This window comes from Leptosomus discolor, chromosome 14, assembly GCF_034619465.1.
Source record: "Leptosomus discolor isolate bLepDis1 chromosome 14, bLepDis1.hap2, whole genome shotgun sequence".
In the NCBI taxonomy this organism is placed as follows: Eukaryota; Metazoa; Chordata; class Aves; order Leptosomiformes; family Leptosomidae; genus Leptosomus; species Leptosomus discolor.
The window spans coordinates 6,023,192-6,045,030 of record NC_141404.1 but is presented as its reverse complement, the minus strand read 5'-3'; the positions used below and the strand labels follow the sequence as shown (position 1 = coordinate 6,045,030).

The following is a 21,839-nucleotide window of genomic DNA, read 5'->3' as shown; positions in this document are numbered from 1 at the left end:
GATTGCCACCACACATTCACTCTCTCCTGCATCAACCCAGCTTTTTTCATTTTCCTTACAATGGTTCCATCAAGCACACTGTTTGCAATGTCTCCATCTGCTTCTGCAGTCAGTTCCTTTGGCAGTACGGATGAATAAGTGCATTTTCATGACCAGAAGCCAGCAGCCTACCTGCAATTTCTTGTGGTGGCTGAAAACTCCCAACTCCTTCCAGATTCCCAGGGATAGAGCCGCCTCCTTCGAGCACCCTCACCAGCTCCCTCAGCCTTTCACACTCCTCCTGGAGCTGCTGCTGCTCCTCCTTGCGCTGCTGCTTGGCCAAGCTTGCTGGGTTCATGCTGAAATGAAGCACTTTGGTTCTGCTGGGGTCATAGTCACCCTGCATGGCAGAAACAACAGAAGCAGATTGAGTAACTTGATCTAACCTCCAAGTCCACCCAACCTGTACCACTCTCTGTATGAAGCAAAAAATGTTACAGCAGAAAAAGGGACGCTACTGCAGTGATAATGTTTTATTCCAACAGCTGAAGTCAGCCATACCCAGTATTGCTTCTCCTTTTCTTGCTACTCTCTCCTTCATAAAAAAACCCCAAACCCCCACAAAAAAACACCCCAACACTCAACAGAGCTTGCTCCCCGGCTGACACCTCCACAGTTAAATTTAACTCCAGAAATTAAGTTCCATAGCTGTATTTTAAATCTCTTGATAGCAGGAGATTATAATGAACACACAGATACACCCTTTAACTACAGCAGGACACTCAGTACTAGCCTAATTTACTACTCGTATGAGCCAGCAATGTCCATACGACTCCAATGGTGGAGTCATTAGCAAATTGTATCCGCTCATCCCAAGCAAGTGAACAGATATTTCATTTTATACTTTTTCTCAGAGGTGAGTTGTATTTATAGCGGTTTAAATAGCCAGTCAAGTCCTGAGATAGCAAATTAATATTCTTTCAAAGTGAGAGGAAAACACTGATGTTACATTTGTGATTTCAGAGAGACAATTTTCACATAAACTACAGGAAGCCTCACAACCATAAAAGTAGTAAAGCATGTGCTAATGCTGGCTTCCACGGCACTCTGCCCAGCTGAAACCCTATAGCAGCGCCTACATAAAAAGGCATTTTATATGGTAATATTTTTCCTTCAATTAAATCTCAGGACCTAAAGTGATTTTGTAAACATTAATTAACCCTCAAGAGCAGCATGAGGTAGGTATTATCCCAATTTCATCATTTCATTTTCATTAAAGACGTGCTAGAACTTTATGTGGGGTTTTTTCACACAAACTAGAGCAGAGACTAAGCAACTTCATCCTGAATTGCTGGTCGTTGCTGGTTAGATACCCCAGAAGATCCCATTCCCAAACATCTTTTATTGAAAATACTCCATCCACATACTGTAAAGCAACTCTGCCCGCAGCAGAGAGTGACCTGCTGAAACTCGCCGCCCCAGAGCCTGGCAGCAGATGCAGCACTGGTTCAAAAATGGGTTTGACAAACTCATGGACAACAGCTCTGTAAGTGAACTCTGCCAGCGGAAGGCAGGGGTGCATCCTCCAGCATCTCTGGGTGCTGGGAGAGTGCCAGGAAGCATGGCCAAGTTTGTGGGCTCTCCCAAACAAGGATCTTCCATCACTGTGGTCGGAGATGCTCTTCTGGGCTGGACAGACCACAGTAAGGGCCAGCTGGGCACTTTTTGTGCTCACATGCAATGTTTGCTACATCTCACAGCTATTCAAGTGCCCTCTTGCAGGAACCATACTGAAATTCTCCTTTAAAACCTCACTTTCTAGATGTTAGCTGGGCAGAAGGCAGCTGGAAGAGGTGTGCTCACCTGCAGAGACGCAGGTGCCCGGGAGCAGCGCTGGGCTCTGGGTCCAGCAGCACAGCCAGCAATGCACAGGCACTGTGGTGCTCACGTCTCCCCTGAGGTCCCCAAGGCTGGCTCCCCCTCTGCCAGCTGGCTCCCAGGGCCATACCAGGCCCACCATGGAGGAGAAGCAGCCAAAGCTGACGCTGGCAGGAGGCTGGCAGTTATGCAGGCAAACGGGAAGCACAATTTAGAGCTGGGAGAAGATGTGGAATGAACTCCAAAAGCACTTTTGGTCATGAGCATGGGGTCCATGTGCTGGTGAATACAAGGTTACTGCCTTCTCGACTCTACTGCTGAAAATATCCTTTGAAACTGCACAACTGGAAACCTTGAATCCCCGTGCCACTGGCATGGAAAGCATCAACACACCTGGAAATCAACAGATGCTCTCACTGTTGTGTTTTCCAGACCAAAAAATAGAGGGGGTATGGTCGTTCCTCACACTCGTACTCTGAGCAACCAATATGGCGCTCCTCGTGAGAAACTAGCTTAACCACATTTGTCCATCTGGGTGGAAGTCAGGGTCACTATTTCACAGCATAAGGACAAGTTAAAAACAAAGGAAGATCATATCTGTATCTGTATATCCCAGGCAAAGAGGGGCTGGGAGGAACCCCCTAACACAGGAGGACATGGGAACCCCCAAAGGGCTGCTCTGGCCCAGGGAGCTGACTCCAGAGAACTAGAGAAACTTAAAGCACAGAGATCTTGGGTACCCTTCCTAGCTGCATGGATTCCCTGCAGTCAGAGTTTGTGGTCTTCACAGCCTCGGCCATGTACTGGGGAGGTGATGCACGTTCTCCTACCGCCCAACCCTTGCGGTGCTCGGGAGACCTACGGGAGCATCTGGGAAGGCAGCGCTGTCCTGCAGCCCCACTGCAACAGTGCTTCGTGACCCCATTTCAACAGAGAGGTTGAGACAAACAGCCTGGACCTGCAGACAGGCCAGTAGGACCAAGAGAAGAAATAATCCCACAGACAGCCTCAGCCAGGAAAAACTTAGGAGAGAATTGAAGGACCAGGACCCCACGCAGCAGCTTGGAAATGTCGAACAGAGGGAGCATGAAGACAGCTGTAACACCAACTTATTAGATATATTCACCCCAGCAACACACTGGCATTTACAAACCCGTTTCCTCACCCAGCTGTCTACCTTCTCGTGCTATTTGCGTTTTAGGACTCTTCCAGACAGGTCAGGGCACTCCCCACTCTCCTGTTTGCCTTGCAAGGGAAGAGATTCAACCCCAAAGTTTGCACTGGGGTTTATGCTGGCTGACCACAGGGTGCTCTAAAAATCAGAGCTGTGGAGCCCGCTTTTCCCTGCGCAGCCCGGTACCGCGGTACCTCTGACAAGCCGTGAAGGGCAGCTCTGGCCCCATCTCCCTGGCTGGCTGCAGCGCCAAGGTCAGGCAGAGATCACCTCGCCTCCTCGCCCCGGCTGCCACCACCACGCTGGCTCCAGCGCACGGCGCAGAGATCGCCTGCGCTTTCATACTGCACCATCGCTGCAGACGCTCACGCAAAGGTACGAGACAGCAGAAGGATCTCAGTGTGGAGGAAAGCCACGCAAACCTGGAGACTGCCGCTGCCTTCCTGTCGGGGCCGCTTTAACCCACGCTGTGCTCGTCTGCTTATTTTGCAGGTTATTTACTCTTTTAAAACATCTCTCTGGCCTCTCTGTAAAGCCCTGCCATGAAGCTGCAGTGCTTTGGCTCTTATAGCTCTTTCAGCCCATTTATCCTCTTCGTTTATAACACACCCCTTGAAAAATCATGCTCTAAAAGTCAGCACTAGGACTCAGCCTTATTTTCGGGGCTCACCAGCACTCCTGAGCATGTCATTCTGAAGCTACACTGGTGCAGGCAAATCTCTTAAAAACCCACTGTGATATGAAGGCTGTGGCAGAATCCATCTCATTTAACATTTCTGGGAGATCACTAACATATTTGTTATGCTACTCACATTTTTGGGCTAGGGGCAGTAGCTTTCTCTTTATTCTACACAGCACACATCAAACCAGTACATTTCTCCCTACAGCTAAAATATTAGTGCTGCTGGTTTGTATTACAGGAATGCCTAAAAGAAACCAAGTGAGACCGGGATCCCAGCATGCTAGGTCCTGTACAAACCCCGCAAGAAATTACCACCTAAAACCCCCAAATCAGACAACAAAGCCTGAAGACGCAGCATGTGAGGGGAGCAGAGGTATGGAAAGATGCAGTCTCCAGTTCGAGACTTCTTAGCAGCACCGTGGCAGAAATGAAAAGAAAACATATCTTCAGAGATGACTCTCCTCACCACCAGCCCGTACTGCTGCCTTACACACTCACACCAAGCAGAGCATTATTTAAGTCTCCAGGAAATTTACTGACATCCTACGGACTTTCAAATAAACGCAGGAAGCTTTTGCAGGGAACGGTGCAGACCAGAGCCAATTTCTGATGAAAGGGATCAGACACACGTGTATCTAAAACCAGACAGCCAAAATAGTATCACAACTTCAACCATTTGGAGTGTTTTTCCAAATTTCTGAAGGTTGGGAGTGACTTTGGTTGGCTCTAGGAAGAGTCATAGCTGGAAACTGCTAAATATAACAGACAGCAAAGCAGCATTAAAATCCCACTAGCATTTGAAGGAAATGAAACCCTAATGCTAGTAAGAAACCAGGGACTGAAGAAGGCAAACCTCCTTCTCCTGAAATCCCTTTAGCTCTGAAAAACGTAAATTGCTGGTTTTTCTCTGTCAACTGTTCTTCCTCCCACAAATTAGTCTTACTGATCAGAATTCTGTCTGTCCTTTCAGCTCTGTAACAGAAGCCTGGAAAAAGATGTTTCAAGTGCTGGAAGAGAAGACCTAAAACAGATTCGCCCATTTAGAAAATCATTTCTAATCTAGGGCTGCTGATAAGGACGACCAAACAGTGGCATTTGAAAGGCATGCTACAGAAGAGATGGCCACGCTCTTTGAACAGGAGCTGGGACTCCCCGAGCAAATGCCCGGGAGCAGCTCCAGATGCTGCTTCTGTGTCGAACCAACACATGCAAGGAGGAATTGCTTAACAGAGTTAAAAAGCATCTTGCAAAAAAATGTTAACGTATCCCTGGGTTCTGCAAGAAGCCAGAAAAATGTGCTTCAGGTCTGGAAACTTGGTCTGAATGTGAGAATCGACCAAATCCACTTAAGCTCATGGTGCCTTTATATAGAAATGTGAGACAATTGGGGGATGCAATCAATACATGACCTACAGACAGTCCCTTTGTTGGAAAGCCACCCTGTCCCACATTCTTTCAGTAGATAACTTGGTAGGTCATTCTGCTCATCAGCATCATGGCCAGTGTGTCAGAGAGTGAAGATGATACATTACTGCTAGTTTCTCAGCAGCAGCCCCTCTTTACCCCTATTTTTCCTAATACTTTAAAAACTGGAAATTGTAGAGATGCTGAAGAGTAAATAACTTGAACTAGAGAGAACTGCTGGTGTTCATTGATCCTTCTTTCAAAGAATAACATTGAGCCAGTAATTCAGATTTGTCAGAAAAATGTACACAGAGCTTCAGTTTAGGAGAAAGCAATAAATACCTTGATTGATTGCAACCAAGTCTGGTTGACACTTAGTAGTACAGTGAATTATTCATTCCTGGAAAGCAAGATGCTAACTAGCTGATTTGGTGCTTAAGGCAGCAAAACCATTTTCATGCTCTCAGAAGGGCACCGGACATTTTACAGAGATGATTTGTTTACTCCACATGTTAATATGTTCTACAATTTGTGCAATAATGTTGTTTTGATGCATTATCCTCAGCCTCCCAGATACGTGCCCCAGGGTATGCACAAGGGAAACTCTCACATAGACCGCTGAGAAAAACCATCCCATTACTTCTGTCCCGATCGCGCAGCCATTATGTCAGACAGCCACCGCAGATGCAACACACAAATATTGGCTTAATGCGCTATGTTCTAAGCACACACTGGGACGTGGCAGAACTATTTAGTAAGACTCTGGCTATCAATAAACTTTCTGACAGAAGATTACAGAAAAGCGAATTTTAAACAGGGCCAATTTGCCATTCAGAACAGAGGTACAAGCTCAAGTCAAACGCTGCTGCCTTTCCTTCCCACTTCCATCTCCCAGCTTGAAAAAAAAACCCCACCCCGAGGAGATAATTGTGCTGATGCTGTGTGTCATTTTTTAAAACTATATTATCGGCAAATAGTCAGTATGTTGGTCTACATGTTGAAATGATAGCTCAAAAACTCCCTAAGTAATCTCCCCATTAGGGAAGAATCAGTCAAGTGATGAAGCAATGAATGAAGACAGGATTGCTTTAATCTCTGAAAAACAGAAACTTTTCCTTTAGAAGAGGAGTTGTTTAGAAGAACAATGAAAGCTGCTAGTGACAGCACCTTGAAAAGGGCTGAACTTATTCTGGCATCTCTCCTCCTCGTTGTTTGAAAACTGCACAGTCCCAATTCAGGGATGTCTTTCTCCCGGAGCTATAAAAGCTTTTCTCTCTACTCGACTCGCTTTCACAGGCCCATAGGTAAGAATAAAGTACTTAAAACCATGTGGACTACTTTACATTTGATGAAACATTCAGTGCTTAACAACTCCATTTAAGATCTGTTCATCTACTGCAGATATTTCTAATCAGAAGGTAGAACTGGTAGCAAAGAGAATAGTCTCAACTGTTGTGAATACGTTTACCTAACACCACTAATGAAATTAAAGAAGTTCATGCGTCCCAAGGAGGCGATGACTGTCAGGATACAATGTCAGCAAGCACCGTCAAGGATTTGCAACCGACTTCACATCCTCATAGGCTCCTCCTGTCTAATGCTTTTGAAAGCAAAGTCGTCAAAACCCATAGATGAGGCTGACGTGCACCTAAGTACCTTATTTTTTCACAGTCTTGATGTCTATCAAGCTTAAAAGATTGTGATTTCTGAGCAGCACAATAAATTCTGGAGGAGCATATGGGCAGCGGAGTTTAATCGCTACTTGCTTGCAATGCAACAGATTGTGCTTGCCCCTGCTGAGAAAAGGCTGACGATTGGAAGCTCTTCAAGGAAAGGACCATTTCTTCTTTGTGCGACTCTCACACACAGTGAGCGCCACCCAAATACAAGCAACACACACTGCTGCTTTCTTAGCTAAGGAATTTGTTTCCATGCTGACTTCTTAAAGAGAAAAATCTCCAAGGTTTTCGGACTGGGATGCATTATTCAATACTGGGAAACTTAAACAGAAACAATCTAAGGAACTTAGAAGATTGTATCAGCTTTAAAGAAATAAATGGTCAGTAGTTACCTTGGGAGAACATCCAAAACAGAGACTGTAGGAGACAGATGGGAAAATTTCTTAAATACAGATACAAAACGTAAAGCATCAATTGCAGGGGTGGTGGAAGGGAAGTGTTTCAAAAGCATCCAAGTGGGGGAATGTTCTTGCTTCCATTTGCTACTTCTTGTAGGCAAAAAGCAGCTGAAATTGTGAACCCTACCACATGGCAGATAATTGCGTACATACACACGGTGAATGTCTGAAACTGAACTTTCAAACTCTCCAGCAGAAGATGCTGCTTGCTCACCGTAAGCACAGCTTGGGTGTAAATTTTGGTAAGACCTGGAGTAAACCAAAAGTGGCACAGCCTGAATCCTCCCAAAGACAGAGATACACAAGTCAGTCACTGCTTAGGAGGCTGATCAGAAACTGATCAATGATTTAGACTATTTAGATGGGGAAAACCAGGGTCTTTGGATTCCAGAAAGAAAGGTGGTACCGAAACGAGGAGTTCCCAAATGGGGACAGAGTCCCAGAAAGTAGAGGGCATGCAAAGATGATGACAAAGATGATCCTGGCTGGAGGAAAGATGCTGAAAGTGAGGAAGACCTTGGAGATCAGAGAGATGCACCGGGATGGAGGCCAGGGGATGCCCAGAGGCCTTGGCCAGTAACACCTGTGACTGGTGACTGTGAGGAGACAGGACTTGCTGCCCAACCTTCCCAGCAGCAATCTCCCTGCGGGGAAGGGATGCTGAGCCCTAGAGAAGGCAGCACTGAGGCAGGGGAGCGAACAAACAACCGTGTGAAAAAACAAAATGGGGTAAAATGTCTGATATAATTCGTTCTAAAGTAAACCCCAGTGTCCAGGTCTATCACGCGTTGTTCCTTACTCTGTCCGCCCCACGACTGTCTTTGTCTTGCAACAAAATGTTACCCGAGGCCTCTGTCTGGTCTCTTGCTGTGCCAGGCTCCAGCTACTGAATTCTTGCAAAATCCAAGTTTGTGATGCTTGCACTGCTAGAAGGGCTGATGCTGCTTTTGGAGACCTGCAAGCTTATTCCTGGGATTCAGCGCCTCCTCCTGACTGCGGGTCCTTTACACAGTTCAAGCTGCAACAGAAATGCACGCCTTTCCCAAGGCTTCAGGTTTCTGGAATTATTGTTTCGCTTTTCTGAAAACATGTGGTATCTGTGAGTAGACAGCCACACACGCAGACAGGCTTTGCACACAGCTAATAAATACCCCGTTGCTTTTACTGAATTACGAAAGCAGAAAAGTCACAAATCATTAGAAGTCATCTTTGAATGTATTTATCTTCAGCTTACAGTTAATGGTATAGCATTTACATCATGAATTGTCTGCTGTTAGTCCTGCACCAATACTCGTTGGAAATTTTTCTCGAAGGAGAACAAAAAAACAGTGGGAAGGCAAAATTGGAATTTATCACCTGAAAGGCACATGGTCCCCAACAACTATTGCTCTTGTTGCAGTAGGTTATTACCTAGAATCAGCCTGACTATACAGGGAAGCAGCTTCTCCTGGTCTACCTTTATTTTATTTTTACTTTAACAGCTTTAAAAAGTAATAATAATAAAAAAAAAAACCAAACCACAACAAAAACTGTTTACTCAACTCTCTCCTACAAAAGGATATAGGAGGCATTTCTGCACCCGATACAAGGCAGTCTCAGAAAGCTTAATCCTACCTCAGGAAATGCCATTTTAATGGAAATTCTGTTTCTTGTTTTGTTCTTTTTTGTTTCTTTGCTCAGGCTTGTTAAAGTGATTAGAGTAAAACCTAAAGTAAACCACATCCCAAAGAATTCCCTCTGTACCCAGTACACAAAGCGTAGCATGCTCACCAGCCCCAGCTCCCTCTGTCACAGCAGATAACTACACCAAGGCATCTTTAAAGCCCTTGGAACAGGAGCTACATTAACAAAAATGGATTGCAAAGATGAGACAAAGCAAGCTGACAAATAAGCAACAACCACCACCTGCTCCTCATAGCTCTGCCAGCATGTGCACACTCAAAATCAGAAACAGTTGGGGTGAAAAAAAATAACAAAACAGAAGGTGCTGGATGTTGGGCAAAGGCTCACTTGCTCCCATCAGGTCTCATGCTGTTCCCTACTTTCTTTCCTACGTTTCTCTCTCCATCATCTTTGTGTGTACATCTACAGCACGCACAACCCTGAAACCTGGCAGCAGAAATTCACTTGGGCAACCTTTTCATCCTTCTTTTAGTCAGTCCATAGTTCAAATCCTCCTACTTCTTCCCCAAAACAGGAAGATCTGTCTCCTTGCCCCAGTGATGTGACCTCTTGTCCATACACCTTGATTCAGGCGACCCTTCTTCTACCCCCTCCTGACCACCCATGGTAGTCAACAGTGAAGGTGAAGATAGTCTGTGCCAGACAGAGTTATGCCTCTTCATCCTCAGTAACTCTTCTATAGCTCCCACTAGTGCAACAGATTTCAGATCCTTACCCTCACATGCAATGACATAAGGAATCCCACATTATTTTCCCCACTCCACCACTAACACCACCTCCAACACCTGGATCAGCTGCTCCTGCCACAAAGACTTCCACAGGGCCTTTTCTTTTCCTTCCTGAGCTGATCTGCCACACTACATGTACTCATTGATATTCCCCTCTATGGCCCTCTTTTACCGCAGCATCTACAGCAAATTAGCAATGAGACAGAGAGGCAGTTTGAGTTAGGATGTATCACAGACAAAAAAGCTCTAATCACCCTAATCACACTGCTCTAACACCAGACCATATCTTTTGGTACAACACGTAACACATTTTGGGCACTGCTGCAATGCGAGTAATAAAATAAAATGTCTCACCAGTGGTGCTCAGGCCCTTCAGGTACAGTTTTATAAAGGAGATCTTTTCTCTATGCCCACTTTCAAATGCATTATCCCCTGGAGGATGCAAGACTATAATTTGCATTGAGTGAGGCATTCAGATGAGGTCTGGGATGCAAACAAACGTGACAAGAAGGTTAAGAGTCAGGAGAGCAAGGCATGGAATGGCATGGACTTGGGATAATCTGGAAGAAAAAATGCATTCAAACGCTCACTGTCCTTTTCAATCACTGCTCTTCCTTTTACTGAAATGGAAGAAAATCACAGCCTGCTCTAGGATGGTTTGTTACCACTTAGAGATTTGAATTCCAGGGTTTCTACACTAGTGTTTTCAAGTCAAGGATTCCTGTCTTTCCAGAGAACAAAGTCCACAAAAAGTTGCTATTATTTACACTCTAGTAGCATGCAGAGGAGAGATCTGTGATGGTTCAAAAACCTCTGATAAAGACACTGAAAATAAAAAGCACATAGGTTCTGAAAACAGCCCCAAAGAGCTTATAGTTTGAGTTATAAAAATTCTTTTCCAGAGATAAGACTTAACTTCATGGTGAGAAATGCTGGCACTCACAGATCTGAATTTCAAAAAACATTTTATCAACGTTCCCATACAAATGAAGTAACTTTGGTGAAGAATACTGTTGAGAAGTATCAGACCTAACCTAGCTTTTCAAGAGAAGTACACGTAGTTCAAAAAAAAAAAATTAACTACCACTTTGCTGTTCTGTTTTCATATTCTGCGTGCACCATGCACATACAGATACTGTACAAATAGACCAGAAAGACAGCAGATACCTGAAGTGAGGTTTTTTTGTAGTATTTACTCCAATCCAGATATTCAGCCGCTCAAAGCTTTCCCTCCTAACAATGCTCTATAAATCTCACTTTAATGCCTCCATAACTCTGCATTTCCTGGTAAAGCTCTACTTTGGAATGAATTCAGATGGGATTTCAAGAGGAGATCCCAGAGGAGAAAAGCAGCACAAATCGGCTGCGCTAGCCTGGGATCCTCCATATTCACACAGGAAGGGAAGAGTCAGAGTCAAGTATGACAACAGAGGTCCCTCTTTTAAGACTTTAGAAAGGAAAGTTAAACTCCAATGTAATGAGATTTTTCCACTTAATATATCTGATTAGCAGAAAGCAAAACCTCTACGGGTATTTTTTTTAGATAATATCTTATATAAATGAAAAATGAATAATTAAAAATTATGTAAAAGCCACTGCCTTCAAGATCTGATGGCAGGACGCATCAAACTTCAGCTGAGTGTATACATGCCTGAATAGTAAGTGACAAGAAGAGCTGTCAATCATGTCGTGTATTGGCACAGCAGACATTGCATAGGCTGGTTGCTGAGGTCAACCACGATAGCATTAACATCAATGCTGAAACTTCCTGAAGGCTTCAAGTGCACCAAGTCATTTTAATCCTATAATTTAATGCATATGAAAGTTCTATTATATGTCCTTGCATGTATAACTCTGACTTGGCAGGGAACAAAGCAAACCCTGAACGGCTCCACTGCCTTTCAGTGAATGAACGCGCACCCTCAGCCTTGGCCACATCGCAGAGCTAACCCGCTGTCATTAACAGATTCCCTGCCTCGCGCTGGAAGCAGTTCCACTTAAAGAGCAAGTCAAGTTCCCTTTCACATCACATAGGAACTGTGACAGACGCAAATGGTTTGGAGGACTCATTTCTGACAGTCTCCTCGAGCAGCTGGGCAGCGTCTGAGTGGGTTTTATAGCAAACGTGCTCCAGGTTAAACAAGCTCCACTGCAGCCTCTCACTGCGAGAGGTTATCGCCTGCTTTCGCCAAGCCGAAGATAAAATGAGGAAAACAAAACATGTCCCTGCAACACACCGAGGGGACGAAGAGCTGCAGAAGAATTGCCAAGCTTTATTCTTTTTGTCGCAGTCACTTCTCAGCAACGTAGTGTTGTCTTGACACAGCTTGCCCCTGGGAAGAGCTCATCTTCCCCAACACCACCTCATCGTCCAACCATGTACCAGGAGGAAATTTCTCTAGTAAGGGATGATTTGGTAGAGGGAGAAGTGAGAGAGCAAATAGGGAGCTTCCAACATCTCAGAAAAACGTATAAATACGTACAGACCCTTCTTAATTATCCATGTAGCTATCTACATTATTCACCAGAAAGAGTCACTACAGTTTCACTTAGACATGTTGAATATGCAGAATCCTCTTTTGTTTGCTCTGCTCTTTCTCAAGTAAGAGACCCGAGTATCTAAAACATCCAAATATCGATTCAGAGGGTACATTTGCTTCCAGCTCCTCAGGGCAAACAGGCAAATGTTTGATTTTCCCTCCCTTTTCACCATTTGATCAGGTTACTTACTTTATTTAAGCAAGTTGTAGGTTCCCTGATGAAAAGAGCTCTTTTCCCCTTCTCCAGCAGCATGGAAAAGGTCTTCTCCATCTCCTTCCTCCTTCCCACCTGGTAATGATTGCCTTTTGGTCCCAAGTTTCCTTACCTAGTTCCTCAGGCAGTTGGGCTCTGCTCCCTTGGCCCCCATGCAGAAGGGCATCGCTTTGTGTCCTTTTATTCCATGAACATTAAAAGTTTCTACAGACTTGGGATTAACAAACGTTAGAGAGGTCCCAGGCAGTGAGAGTAGGGCTGTCACAGAGCAGCTTGCTGTGCATACAAAGAAACTTTCAACTAGAAGAGTCAGCAATGCAAGGAGAATTAAAAAGCACAGTTAAATAACCCTAAATCCTCATGCATATTTATAAACTACATCACATCAAAACTAAATCAATACCCCTCACTAGTTACATATGGCCTGAGAAAGTAAGAGCTGGTAACTTGGTTTTGCTTCACCCATTGTACTGATGAGACCCAGAAAGTCTCCATATAGGAATAAATTCTTGAGCCGAGAAAAGGAATCTCGAGCTGTAACGTGGCAGGGTAAGAGGGAGCAGAGGGGAGAGGAGGAGCAGCCACCCACACCGTGCAGACAGCACAAGGGATCCACCCGAGCCTTGTCTACAGAGACAAGTTTCAGTTTAAACCCTTCTACTCCCATGACAAAGAGAAAAACATTTTTGGAACAAGGGCAGGTTTTTTGATTTATGCTGCACTTCTGTGGGTGACACAAGCTACATCCCCCCACCGTTTCCTACCCCACGTGCTGCGTGAGGCTGTCCACATGGGGGACTTGTATCAGCACAACAAGCTGCCTAAATCCACTTTCTTGGCTTCCACTGAGGGAAAACACTTCTTAGCTGCCTGCAAACCTTCAACTACTATTCATCCATTTTTTCTTAAATGCAATTTGAGCCAGAGAGATGTGAAAATGTTTCAGAATGTCACACTGGGATCACCAGCCCATTAGCGAAATGACTCTGTCAACATGCTAAACCTGCCCTATATCAATTAATCTTCCACAACACATATTCCTTATTCAAGCTTAGGCTGCTACCAAGTTGAGCCAAAACCAATTTGAATCTATCTTGAAATATATTTGGTAGACACAAAACAGTCTGGACATCAGTGCATGGCTTAATGGTCTGAAATACAACTGTCCTGTCTCCTGTTCGATTTTATTTCACCAGTTTTACTTCACCATGCTAATGGAAGGGAAAACAACAAGCACATTTTGCACAGAGATGTGAAGGGGCAATGATTTCAAATTTTACTGCCAAGATTTCCCAGAATTATGACTGTCAGGTCAACCTATAAACTGCTAACACTACAAAACCTTGTTCAAAACACAGTACTTCCTGCTGTATAAAATTCAGGCTTTGATTTTTATCATCACTTTCCTCATTGTCAACATGAACCACAACATTTTTATGAAAGAAAATTGTGAATGAGGAGAAATTCTAGTTTGCTAGTGTTGTGGGAAACCAGTTCTCCAGCCTTCATATAACAAACCATGGAGGACAGGACAGTTCAGCCTTACACAACAGCTATCGCAACACGCTCTACCACTGTGGTAGTTACTTGTTTCCCATTAAGTTTTAATTAGGTAACACTTGCATACCTCAAACACAGACTAGCTGCAGTTGAGAAAGCATTTTTTTCAACTTTATTTGAGCAAACCTGAAGGACAGCCTTTCCATACTTCGCTAACTACAGATTTTCAGACAGCATCTTTATGCACACAGTCACACTGACTTTCAGGGGTCAGATCACATTTGCTGCGAAGGAATGCATTTTTCCTTCGTTAGACTTTCATAGCAATTACCTGGACATTTTTCATATTTCAGTTACTGTTCTGTTTTTAATGCAGTTTTAATACCTTAAAATTACTGCTACTCCAGCTGTGATCGTCAGCGGCACACAGGTTCTCCGAGGGAGCTAAAGGCATTTTATTCAGAGTTGCTTTCACAGGCAGAACCCCAAAATAGTCTTTGATGCATCTGGGATGTACTGACAGAAACCAGGGAGCTTCTGCCTGAAACTGATACTGAACAGTAGACAAGCACCTCAGAATCCATCTGCCTGAAGCAGCAAAAAGTGGCCTCAAGAACAGTGATAAAAATCCTACTTGCATAAACTCATACATTTTTATCCTCCAGTAGGTCAACAGTGGAAAAAAAAAGATCAAAAGAGGTGATAAGTGAAAAGCACATTTGATGTTAGTGATTTCAGAAAAAAAAACAAAACTATTTTCTGTAATCACTGTGAAAGGAGTACAAATCTCTGCCATCGTCTTGCTTAACAGAGCTCAACAATGCTTACATTTCACTTGAGAGGAAATATCCGTTTCCGTTATTTCAGCCCACTCAATCACTCCCTCTCTACTTTCTTCTCCAACTTAAAACCTTAAATCAGATGAATTCACTTACTGAAGTTTGCAAATTACTAATCACTCATTGGCAGTATTGATCTGCACATCTTGCGTTTACCGCAGTTGGAATGAGACAGCACTGGCTGGTGAATAGACTCTGAAGACCGAAAAATGAGATTAACCAGCTAGCCTCATACAGATCAGGTTATCTGCTGCCTTGTTCACTTTTCATGAAGCTTCCAGAATGTAGCAAACTGAATCTCCTTAACTCACAAGACAGGACTGATACATAACTCCATTAGAAGAAAAGATCAGAAAAAGCAAGTAACACAATTTCATGGAAAACAGGTCTTGTCAAATAGACTTGAAGAGATTTCAAGTCTAGTTAATTAAGATAACTGTGTTGACATAACAGAATAGGAATTCTGTAAAATATTTGCCTCGGTATCAAAATCGCATTTTGTTTTAAAACTGGTGTGATGCAGTTTTTAAAGGGCCCAAAAGCTGATGAACTAATAGTGACATTTCCCAGTTGCTTCCAATATGAATTGCTGCTTTGGCCAATCACATGCAGCACACATTCTCTGTGATACGTAAGAAAATCATACATCCTCACTAAAATATGCAGATAACACAGGCAGAATTGTAGCAAACAACAAAGCCCACAAAGATAGCTTAGAAATCTGATTGTGCTGGGCACAATCATTCCACGTGAATTCAAATGCACCATGAGACAACCTGAAGCGCAGAACACAGTCTCAGGTATACAACACAGCAGGTACTTTCTGGAAGACAATGTCAGCAAGGAGGGCTTTTGGCCATGGTTAATAACTAAGGGTTACTTCCAATTTAATGCTGCAGGGAGGGGAAAAAAAGGAAAAGCGAGAATCTTTACGTATCTATGAGTAGGACTAGAGAATATTGTCTCTGAATGCAGCATTGATGAGACCACTACAGTGATAATGCATCCAGGTGAGGTGTGCATGCATAAGAGGGTTGTTGAAAATTAAGGAAAGTTGTGAGAAGATTTCCATGAATGATTCATGGTCTGAAAAACACGTCTTACAATGAGAAATGAATGGAAATCAAACTATTTCATTTACTATGGAGATGGCTGAAGCAATTTGATCAGTGTCTTCAGGGGAAATCTGACACTAAGTAGTTCTTTAATCTAGCAAACAAAAGCATAGTGAGAACTCAATAGCTCATGCTGAAGTCAGTCAACTGGAAATAATATATATTTTTAATAGGGATAGCTAACCAGGGAAACCAATACATTGTCTATTGCTTAGTATCTTTAAATCAATATTTGATATCTTATTAAAAGAGAGGCCGTGGAGCAACCACAAGTCACTGGGTAGAGATTTCTCTTAAAACTGTATTTTTTATGTTATATAGCAGATCAGACTAAATGGGCATTCTTTTGGGCCATAAACCTCTTAATTCAACTCATTCCACTTCCTCCAATTCAAAAAAAGTGTTATCCAATACTTTCATCCATTCTCTCTCATATCGTTAATTCCCCCTCTTACTTTCTAAGCCTCCAGACAATTCTGTAACTTCAGCATTTATTCCTCTTAGACATAACAAGAACCTAGATGTTATCACTGACAGTTTAATCTTTTTCAAGGGGAGTTTTAATTTGTAGAGAAATCATATTAGAATCAATGCCTCTAAATACAAAAATACTTTCAAATCTATGTTCATTTTAATATTTCAGAGTGGCGGAGCTGCTCAAATCCTTAGGTGATGGAAAAACAGAATGACACTTAAGATACAGCCACCGAGATTGTGCTTTTTTTCCCTAAAGGAAATATCTTCACAGTCATAATGACAGCTTGAACACACGCATGCTGATCCATACAGATGTAATCCAGCTCACTGGAAAACTACAAGGGTTATTTGGTGATTAGGGTGAAAAAAAAATCAGGAAATGGAAACAGGTTTATCACCTGCCATCTTTCTTGGTCACTAGGCTTTAAATCAGGGAGTCTCCATCCTGATTTGAAGTAAGTAAAGTTAATTTAAGGACTTCTGCTTCTCTGGGTGATGATGAAGAGAGAAACAAAGACGGATCAAGATGTGAAAGCTCAAGAAGTCACAAAATACAAACACATCTCTGCAGACATCCCTCTTGACCCCATGTGTACACCTTCTTTGTAAAATAACCATTCTGCATGCATGTTCCTCTTCAGTAAAGCCAGAGCTTTAACAAACTATTCCTCATGTTCCCATTTATCATCCTGCTGCCACTCACCCCTCAATCTTCTACAGTTGCCCTCTGAAGGCAGCATCTGCCACCTAGTTTTGAGCACCTATGGAAACAATGAGGCACCTCAAGGATTGCAGAGTGGAAACGGAGCAGGGAAGTGAAGAGCTTGAACAAGCACAATTTACCCCTGTCATCCCAGATGAGTTCTGTCCTAGCATGACGTGTCACGGTAACAACATCATGATCGTGGTTCTTCATGTCCGTCAAGCAGGGGTTCAGATGGATAAATAATTACGGTTCTGCCCTCGGCTAACACCTGGAACATCATGAGCTGGCACACTGAGAAAGCTTCAGCAGTCAGCTACAAACTGGTCTTTTGTAATAGATAAATCTGGCCCACTAACTACTGGCCCAAGCTCAAACTTGGTTCCCCCCAACTACCTCCTTGCCAGCACTAGTAATTCTAATCCAAATTAAAAAAGGCCTACAGGAGACCATAACATGGCTGCCCCTCTATACTAAAAAGAACAAACCCCAAACAACCCTAATTCCTCAATACATGCCTGCTTTCTCTGGATCAGTAATGAGCTTGTCCATGTTGAACTTGAGAATACTATTCAACTTTATGAATTCTGCCTGGATCCTTACCAACTGCAAACTGATTTGTTTTTTGAATGCTATCTCAACTGTAAGAACTGATCAGTGCCTTCACTTCAGCTCTGCAGCCTGTATATTAAGTTAAACCACACACAAATGTGTTCGCCTCTCTCAAAAGCTGTTAAATGAGATAGTCTCCTGTGCAAAATGAAGCACTGCTAGGCAAAGAACCAGTGAAATCAGGAGTACTGCTTTGCCAGGAGAGATAGTCAGCAAATATTGGGTTACCAGGTTGGGCTGTTCATGCAACCTCCTTGGGAGGAGCACATGGCCCCAGGGGCTCGACTTCTGCAAAGATCAATCAGCTGTGCCCAAGAAGGGCCAAAGCTGCTCAGGTCCAGGCAAACTTAACCGTATCAGAATCTGACAATGTACCAAATCTGGTAGATTTGGACAAGTGTAATAGATGGTCAAAGGAAATTTGCTACTGCAAAACCTTTTTCTTTCAAAATTGAATTGTTCCCCTCCCACTGTGTTCTCCAAACCTCACTGCGTCAACAGGGGCTGCTATGGCCAATGTCCTGAGCATCCCCTTCGCAGCACAAGGGACCAAGTTTCAGGGCAATTACCCATAAATTCCACAGAAGCCACTTACTCACACTGTCATACCCACAGCAGAGCTGGGATTTGTATCATCTCCTTCCTTATTGCCTGCCAGACCCCTGCACAGTCGATAAAACTGGCCCCATCCCCAAGCCTCTCAGTGTTACCACCCCCCCAGCGGCACCATCTTCCTCTCGCTGCTGCTAAGCTTTCTCTCCTGCTCCCACACCTCATGAACATTTATGTAGGAGGCTTTACTTTTCCAGAAATAAGCCTACTTGACCAAATTTTTATAACTAAGTGAACAAGAGAGCCTGAGCCTTGGGTTTTTTGCTTATGACAGCCTTATTGGTGATCTGTGCTTCTGCGAGGGATGGGTTTTGCCAGCGTGCTACCGCAGTGTAGTGAGTATCACAGCAACCAGCCAACCTTTGCTTTCAGGAAAGTACCAACATGTTCCTGTGTCCCTGACACAAGGTTGGAAGTGGGAAACTACTCTTATTGTGCGTAGGTCGCTGTGCTGCACTGCCAGCCCCTGTCTGGGCAGCTGCTGCTAGTCCAGATCATTCTCATCACTGAAAGAGTCATGTGAAAATAGAGTGCAACAGGCACCCTCAAAGAACAAGCTACTTGGAGGCAGAAGGAAGATTAAAATCCAGTTTTTTATATATTACTCCCTACAAGTGAGCTCTCAAGTGCTCAGTCACTAAGCTCCCAGGAAAGAACAGTAACTGAAAAAACACAGGGACATAGAAGAGCAACAGGGAAGCGGATACGGCTGTTAGTGCTAAAATTTTGAACACAAATGTTATTTATTTTCAAACAAGCAAAATATTTTCCGATTCTTTCTCAGGAAATGTGAATGTGCAGACAGACAGTAGACCTAAAGCTGCCATGGCATGCTGCAAGGGATTTGCAGCCTTCAACCTTAGCTAGTCTCTCAAACATGAACAATCCTTTGAGCAGCTGTGACAGGTATCCCAAAAATCACAGCAGAAAGGGAGCTAGCACAAGGGAGAGATGCTGGAATATGAGGATGGAGACAGTTCGTGTGCAAAGCGCAAGTGAAGAGAGCTGAGAAGGCCCCTCCATGGGACCACACTGTTGCTAGACGCCAGTAGATCCCTCCTGGGATGAGCAAGAACACCAGCATAAGGTAGGGGAAGATATTTCAGGGTCGATTTAAACATCTCCATCCATTGCAGTTACATCCCAGAACCACCTGAAATCTCCATTTATCACTTTCCTATTTTAAAACTAATCAATAAAGCCACGGGACAGTAACTTGCTGTGCAAGTAGAAAACAAGATGGCCTAGAGTCACTGGAAATTCTCCCTGTTTCCTACCAGCTTGATACCAACTCTGCTACCGTGCCTGCATCACGCACAGCCAGTGCTGTAATACGGCCTTAAACAATGCAGCAGTGGCGACTACTTTGCTTCCAGCAGCTCAACAAGCCTCGAGCTGTGAGTAGAGAAAGAGCCCCCTCTGCTTGCTTCTCAACAGCTGTGAAAAGTGTGTGTACAGAGACTAAGTGTTTAATGAAAGTACTCCTTTATTGAAGGAGTAGGTGGGATGTAGGAAGCTGTTAGCTACGTTATAAGCCTGTGTGTGTGCGTGTGTGTTGGGAGAGGAGTTTCGAAGGGGAGAACAGCTACTTGAGAAATAGAAAAAGGTGCAGTCTGCGGCCACACACAGCACTCCAGCTGTAATTGGCTTCAAGTAACTCACAGTGGCCAGGTGGCTAGAAGCGAGAGAGAACGAGGGCTTGAGAGCACACTGCACTCCATGAGCACACACAGCAAAGAGCTATCCAACTGTCCAAACAGAGTTTTTAAGTGTTTGGCAAGACATGGAAGGAAGTTAACTAACTGAGGAGAGTCACCAAGGGAGGGAGAGGAGGTGCCACAAGTCCAACAGTGGAAGGAAAAGATGAGAAACAACTTCCGTGCCCCCTCGACCCCACCATTTTTTTCCAGATGTGTAATTCCTACGGTAGATGACACGGTGGTTCAAGTGTCGGAGCCCATCCGAATCCTGTCACTAGAACAACCTATACTGATGCTACTTCCAGTGGAGATACACCCCCTGGGAATCAAATAGCCTGGCGCAGAAAGGTTTTAAAAAGAATTCTGCCCTTTTCCCAATTCAGTACTCTTGCTCGTAACATACACATTGAAAAACAGCTGAGGAGCCACACGCTTCTAAGAGAAACCACAAGTCTTTGCATTAAGTTTTACTGACCTCATATGTAAATCAGACTGTAAAGACTGGTAGGCCATTATATACTATTCAATTACTACAGCAAGCATCCATCCTGTGCCTTTCACAGTGATCTGTAGCCTGTAACAGGTTCATAAACAGCTCAGAAAGACAACTGCTGTAGATTTCACTTAACTCCTTATCTATCTGCTTTAAACAGATTAAATGACTGTGTCATTAAAATGCTTGAAGTAAGCCTTTGATCATAAACTCCTCATCATTTTACAGTTATTGAATCTGATCCCTAATGAATCTTATTCTGCCATATTTTTCCGTCTTCTGTTACCAGCCTTGTTCCCCATCAGTCCTGGCTCCTCAGTCCTAATGCGACTGCTTTGTATGCCAGACCACTGCCTCCTTACAGACCTCGATCGTATCTGCTGATTGCCCAACCCAGAGGAACGGATGAAGCGCAGGAATTTCATTTGAGGTGGGGTCAGAAGGAGAGAGAAAATAATCCACAAAATACAAACCACACGAAACACTCTTTACATATTCACTGCACAGCTGCGTGACTGCAATTACTTTCCGACGGCCCTTTCTTACAATGACCCGAGGGTCCCCGCACACTGCGCACCAGAGCAGAGAGGGGAATTTGGGCAGTGTGCTCTCTCATTCTTTAAGGAAAAACCGTTTTTTTATTTACATAGTAAAGGGGGAAGAAGAAAAAAAGCAATACTGAGGTCAGAGGTTTTTCTGCCACAACGCACCATCAGATTTTGTCTGTAACGAAGGACGCGCCTGACCTCTGCAGCGTGCAGTTGCAGGGGGAAAAGCCGAGCTTGTGCTACCACAAGTGCCCCAACACAGACGGCAGACAACAGCCACCGGCCAATGTCTCAGCATGGCAAGGTGATGAGAAAGCCACTGGAGATCCTGGAAAAAAGTCACAGGCCTCGTCAGAAGCAACCAGTGAAAACAGAGGGAGACAAAATGTTGAATGACCCATGAGCAAGTGGGGGGGCTGGCAGTCAAGGAGAACAAGTGTTCACTGGTCTGCCACAAGTGGTAGTGATGGGGGACCATGAGGGTTTCACCGAGGCAATTCTGCATTCAGAGTTTTGCTCCAAACTCAATCAGGCTACAAAACCAGTGATCAAACATGGTGCTAAATCTAGCTTCTTGCACCAATTTAGTCTTGGCAAATCAAAGGGACTTTATTAGGGGCTCACTGAGGAGGGCTGACAGGGGCAATCTCCAAGTGTTAAGGTAACAATAACGAACAGGCAGGGGCTTTTGATGTATTAGACATTTATAAAAGTCTTTTTTAGAAGAGAACGTCAGCACTGGGTGTCCTGAATTCTTACATTTTCTCCTTGAGAAGAAGACAACCATGTTCTGAAACACTTCAGAGATATTTGGGTGGTTA

The 21,839-nt window shown here is 43.9% G+C and overlaps 1 protein-coding gene across 1 annotated transcript in view; it reads right to left on the bottom strand.

The window, feature by feature from the left end:
* The window catches only part of MAD1L1 (mitotic arrest deficient 1 like 1), a 372,012-nt gene that overhangs the window by 126,410 nt on the left and 223,763 nt on the right, over positions 1-21,839 (bottom strand). The window contains exon 15 of the mRNA XM_086473014.1: positions 172-379. Within this exon, the coding sequence (XP_086329140.1) occupies positions 172-379 (208 nt within the window). The remainder of the gene's footprint in view (positions 1-171; positions 380-21,839) is intronic.